General features: G+C 32.0%; 1 protein-coding gene across 1 annotated transcript; it reads right to left on the bottom strand.

Annotated features, from left to right (window-relative positions):
• Positions 1–2,143: 2,143 nt before the first annotated feature.
• On the bottom strand, positions 2,144–4,335 carry LOC125858750 (UPF0496 protein At3g49070-like). The gene is made up of 2 exons (XM_049538562.1): positions 4,201–4,335; positions 2,144–3,225 (listed from the first exon to the last, which is right to left on the bottom strand). The coding sequence occupies exons 1-2, from the start codon at positions 4,247–4,249 to the stop codon at positions 2,144–2,146; spliced, it is 1,131 nt and encodes a 376-aa protein (XP_049394519.1). The 5' UTR covers positions 4,250–4,335.
• Positions 4,336–5,963: the final 1,628 nt, after the last annotated feature.

Consider the following 5,963-nt stretch of genomic DNA (forward strand, 5'->3'; position numbering starts at 1 on the left):
GTTTAATTTTATACAAGTTTGAGTGTTTACTTGTGCACATCCAAAATTGAAGAACAAAAATGTCAATCAAAACCAAATTAGAAAACATATTTTGTATTATGCCTAATAAAAAATAACTACGATAACTAAGATGGACCCGAGGGAGTATGTAACAATTATTTTTCAATAATTGAATTTGAAATTGAAGAAATCACTAATTTATTCAATAACAAAAATGTCGGCAATTCAATTATAATGCGAAAGAATAAAGTGATCAAACACACATTAATCACATAGCAACCCCCAACTAAATTCTGACAAACCTAATTATGTGAAAGTTTTTTTTCACTATGTTAATATACGCTACGTTTGGTGTGATCATAAATTTCCACATCCACCATTTTCTTGCCCATAAAAGCTCACATCATTAAATAAAGAAATACATAAATAAGTTTTTTTGTTTTCTTTCCTTAAAGAGAAAGCTTTTTTTGTTTTTAATATTCTTTGAATTAAAAAAGAAATATTCAAGCAACAATTTGTTATTCTGTTTTTGCAATAAATTTTAAAGTGACTAAATTGCAATCACAAATAAAATATGAAGAAACATGATTTTATTGATAAATATTGCGGGCACAATTCTGTTCTTTTCTTTCTTGATTCTTCTCTCATGAGATTCATCCATGATCCGAGGGCCGTTAGTGATGTATTTTCCGAACTCGAATGATTTGGACATGATTTCTATAATTCAAGGGTTGTTAGTGACATATTTATGAAACTAAGATGATATGGACTTGATTTTCATAATTTGAGCTTTGTTAGTGACGTATTTCTCGAATTTAGATGATTTGTCCTTAGTGGCATATTTCTCGAATTAAGATGATTTGTCCTTAGTGAAGTATTTCGCGAATTAAGATGATTCGGACTTGATCTTCATAATTCGAGCGCTGTTAGTGGCATATTTCTCGAATCAAGATGATTTGAATTTGTTCTCTTTATAAATATTTCATGAATTTGCGGAATATTTGACATGCCACTTAAAGGGAATATAATACCCTTTAGAGTTAATATCTCAAAATGTCACTTAACTTTGAGAATTTATCTAGTAAAGTCATTGAACTTTGTTTTGTATCAATAAAATCACTCAACTTAGACTTATGTATCAATAAAATCACTCAACTTAGACTTATGTATCAATAAAATCACTCAACTAAATTTTACCTTAAAAATATATAATCTAATATAGCAAAATAAAATATCTTTTTATGCCATATAACTATACACCCCATAAATAAATAAAATTATATAAAAAAAAAACATATTAAGGATTTTTTAAGGGAAAAACTTAATTAGTATAACAAGTATTATAATATTAATGTATATTTAAAACTTGCTCCATAGGTGTTTTCATGAAGAAAAAAACGGACCAATTGTTGTAGATTGGTGATTAATCAGAGGAATTGTAGATAATAGCAGTTGAAATTGTTGCAGATTTTAACTGTTTTGGTTTCAGGGTAGAAAAACTGTTCGTTTTAAATGTAAAAAAATTTCTGTTCGTTAATTTCTGACAATATGATTAATTCTATAATAATGTTTGTCCGTTAAAATTCCTTAAGAAGTTTTATTAATTTTATTTATTTGTGAGGTTTATATTTATATGACATAAAACAAATATTTTATTTTGGCATGTTAGATTTATTAATGTAAAGTTTAGTTGAGTGATTTTCTTGATACAAAAGTCAAAATTAAGTGATTTTATTGATACAAAATTAAGTTCAATGACTTTGCTAAATAAATTCTCAAAGTTGAATGATCTTTTGAGATATTAACTCATACCCTTTATATAGGCATGAACTAGAGTTTAAGGTTGAGTAGCCTCCAAGAATCCTAATTAGAATTGAACACACCTCGTAGAGTCCCAACTCAAACTGAACACATCTAGCCACAAAATTTCAATGTCTACCATTTCTTAAATGAAAACTACATGAAATTATATAATAAAATATAAATGCATAAACATATTTTTTAACTTGACTTTATCTATCATCTATGTCATTCAGCTTATACAAATAGACAGTTAAATTTGCACAAAGTTAAACAAATAGAGACATGTGCAATACATAACATAATACACATAGAAGGTCATGTGAGATACGAATTCCCATCACTATTCTTTAATTTGGGTTAGCAAATATGGGCGCGAATTCATAATTTCAGTAATAACAAGATTTCGTACCCTATTAATTGTCATGAAACACAAGTACAAATGTTCTTCTAATTCATCCAATTGCTCCACAAAGTTTGCATAATTCTTTTTCAGCTGGCGCGCCACTTCTCCTCTGGCTTGTACCTCAAGCTGAAGCGGGTCTCCACCTCTCTCGAGCCAAAACCGAACTATGGCTTGTAAGTCTTCTAACTCATCATTTAGCCGACCCACTAGTCGACTTATAGTGTCCAAGTCTCTAATTAATATGTACGTACCTTTCGCGGCTACGTCCAGCTGAGCCGACCAGCTAGCCAGCTTCTTAGTCGACATCAGCTGGAATGAAGCCATCATTACCGTTGGAGCCGCAACTAGCAAGGCTAGTGCATGAGTCGCTACAATAACGGTAAGCGAGATTGTTAGAGCCATGGCAAATATGGCTGAGCCACGTTTGAATTTATTTATTAATCGGAGTTTCGCTTTGGTCTTATCGCGCTTAAGCTCGATCCGTTTTAGTAATTGCGAGCAGTTAGCTTGAACGGTTTTAAATCGGAGCGGAGAAGATGTTGATGAAACAAGCGGGTTAAGTGAGTTGCAGAATTTAGTTAATCGGGTTAGGATTTTGGGCATGTGTTTTTTAGGCGAGTACGGTGTTTTTTGGAGGGAGTCTAAGGCGGACTTAAGTGATTTATATCTAGAGCGCGTACGTTGCACGTCTTTTAATAATAGACTACAAAGTAGAGAAGCTTCAGCAGTTTGTGAGAAGTATTCAGATAATAGAGAGTGGGTGTCTTGATGGGTTTGGATCAAACCGAGAATTCGAGTCACAGTGGGTTGATCCGGATCCAAAAGATGCTCCACAAAAAGCCGGTAAGAGGGAAGCCGAGCAGCGGAAGTGGAGCCCACAATTTTGGTCGGAGAAGAAATCTTTTCGGATAAAGCAAGGACACGTGTCCAGAAATCAGCATAGGATTCGGTTCGAAAAGCATGGGCATATTCCTCTCGGAGGTCCATTTCCATGTGGGCCTGTTTCGGGTCTTGGGCCTCTGCAAGTAAACAAAAAAAATAGATTTTTGAGTTAAAGCATACAACATTCCAACAAAGCCCAAAAGTATAAGTTCTATCAAATATTAGCCATTTTTGTTGCTCGAAAAAAGCTTTGGACAAAAGTATACCCAATTAATATACGGAAAATGTCTAACAAACGATGGTGGGATTCGAAGGATTAATAAGCGTAATCTAATATTTTGATTGTTTATAAATTTTCTTTTCACAAGGTTAACATGAGTCGTCTTTGTTAACGAGCGATTTACCCCAATACTCCCAAATCCCTTGTGAAACTTTCTAACACAAATTCAAATTTAGTTGGACTCTAATGCGGATAATAATCAAATTCAAAATAATTTAAGGATGAAATAACTAATAATGAGTTAAAGAACTGAGAAAAATCCCAACAACCCAATCCAAATCCATATTGATGATTGTATATTTGTACTATATAACACAAACCACGTGCTTTTGGACATATTATATAGTCCCAAGGGGACCAGAAAGTAAATATAATCGTATGACTTGTTGGCTACTATATTATTTTGACACTTTTGGCCCAACTTGTAACATGCCAAAAAAACGTGCTTCTCTTGTATAACTAGGATATATTTGGACCTAAATTATAATGAGAGTATATTTAAACTTTTTCTAATAGTACATGGGTATATTTGACCCTTTACCGTCAAAATTATCCAACATTTTGTTAGGACTATTAAATAAGATAAAAGATAAAATCATACTAATGCATAAACATATTTTTTAACTTTGTCTTAACCGACATGCATTTATGTCCTTCACCTTTTAGATATGCACAAATAGATACATGCATGCTAGTTGCTACATGACAATTCACGTCTTATGTGGCGTCCTACGTATATTATACCTAAAATAAATATATGCCTCTAAAATTACATTTATGAATAAAAAAAATCAAGTAATTATTAAACTGAAACATATATAGGAAAACTTACCATTCCATGCAATATATTTTCTCAATACTGGACGAAATTTTATCTTCATTCTTCTTCTTAGTCCTGCAGATAGACAACTCAAAAAAGGTGATTTTACAAGTAACTATTCAAATATGAGAGAGGAAACAGCACTTTAAATAAAAGAGAGATGATTCCAAAAGGTGAAGGAGAGAGCAGAGTACACGTTTAAAGCACCTCTTATAATAAATGCTAAGTCATATACTATATGCTTTTTTTTATTGTTTATTTTTAGCTTTGAAGATAAGAGAATATTTATCTGTACGTCTAAGATGTTATTAGGGGACTTACACTGCAAGGGATTAACCATTGCCCACAAACTTCCCCACATTTACTCGGATAAATCTTACAAGGCAACTAGCTTCAATATCAACCACAATAATAATATATACTCATCATGTTTGAAGATTATTATGAAGTGGGACGACAATGATATTCCAATATATAATTGGAGCCATGTTAACAACATTATTAAGTATATATTTTAATTAAGTGGGACAATGATTCCATATATAGTGACGTATTCTTAAGAAGTAATTAGCAAGACTTGGCACCAATGCACATGAGTAACTATCACATATCAAAATTATTTTAAAAGCCAAAAGAAGGATTTTTCAACAAAAAAAAGTATCGGTTGAGACATGGGAGGGATAGTAGAACATACGGCAGACTTTCGATGCTTATTGGCAACTCGATTTTAATACTAAATAAGTTGATCATCACATAAGTAATAAAGAAGTTCAGCAAAAGAGTAAACAGAAAATGATCTATCGGAGATGGCATCTCTTATAACTTGTAGAATTACAATGTGTTCTTGTTGTTGTTGTTGCTAGCTAGAAGAAAAATGTACCCCTGAACTTGACGCAAATTAGTTTCGTCCCCGAATTATTGGCAGCTTTAAAAGCACCCATCTATTTGAGTAACGAAACTTAGGTAAACTCTCGATATGCAACATGACATTGCAAGTGGTCTCAAATTAAGAGCATCAGACTCTTAATAAAAAGCCAAGAAAAGTGTTGAATACATGACTCCTAAACTTAGCGAGAATTTAGGAGTGTATTTCACTCATGTTGCAAGATGGGGGAGGAGTGTATTTAAGTTCAGTTAGTCAAGTAAATGAGTGTTTTAAGATTATCAATTGTGTGGAAATGAAACTAAAAATTCAATTTGATTAGATTAACTCAATATTTAAAATTTAAAATTTTGATTTACAAATACAATACAAAAGATACTATGAACTACAATAAAAACTTAAAATTCGCCTTGCAAACAAAAACTTTTTTCAAACATCCACAATTTTCATGGTTGAACGGAGGAGTCTTGTGTTAGCGTTATGGTTCACTAAATGCACCTCAACCAGGCGCATCATCGCGTGATCAAATTGGCTCTTTAATCCAACGGTTACAAAGGCAATTGATTTCGTCATAAACTGTTAAGTTACTTCTTTTTATTTACTTTTCTCAAGCTTTTTAAAGTTCACTCCATTTGATTGTCTACTACATATTAAAATGTCTACAAAAAATGCTAGAGAGTGAAATTTTGAACACAAGATTGAAATTTTAGCAAAAACGTGCATCCATTACATGTTACATCGAACAACAGTTAAAACTAAAAGCATAAAGTTTACAAGTTTTTGCTTTGACACTGAAATACCTCTTCTTTTTCATTTTTTTTTTTTTATCTTTCAAGATAATTTGTACCATGGAGTAAAAAAAACGCGAGGATTATATAGAAAATGCAAATGC

The sequence above is a fragment of the Solanum stenotomum genome, chromosome 3 (genome assembly GCF_019186545.1).
Source record: "Solanum stenotomum isolate F172 chromosome 3, ASM1918654v1, whole genome shotgun sequence".
NCBI lineage: Eukaryota > Viridiplantae > Streptophyta > Magnoliopsida > Solanales > Solanaceae > Solanum > Solanum stenotomum.

Bases quoted from the DNA above. Each gene is read 5' to 3' on its own strand.
- LOC125858750 (XM_049538562.1), bottom strand. From the start codon at position 4,249: ATGAAGATAAAATTTCGTCCAGTATTGAGAAAATATATTGCATGGAAT. The intron at 3,226-4,200 runs GTAAGTTTTCCT...GTTTACTTGCAG, and splicing joins AAAATATATTGCATGGAATG to AGGCCCAAGACCCGAAACAG.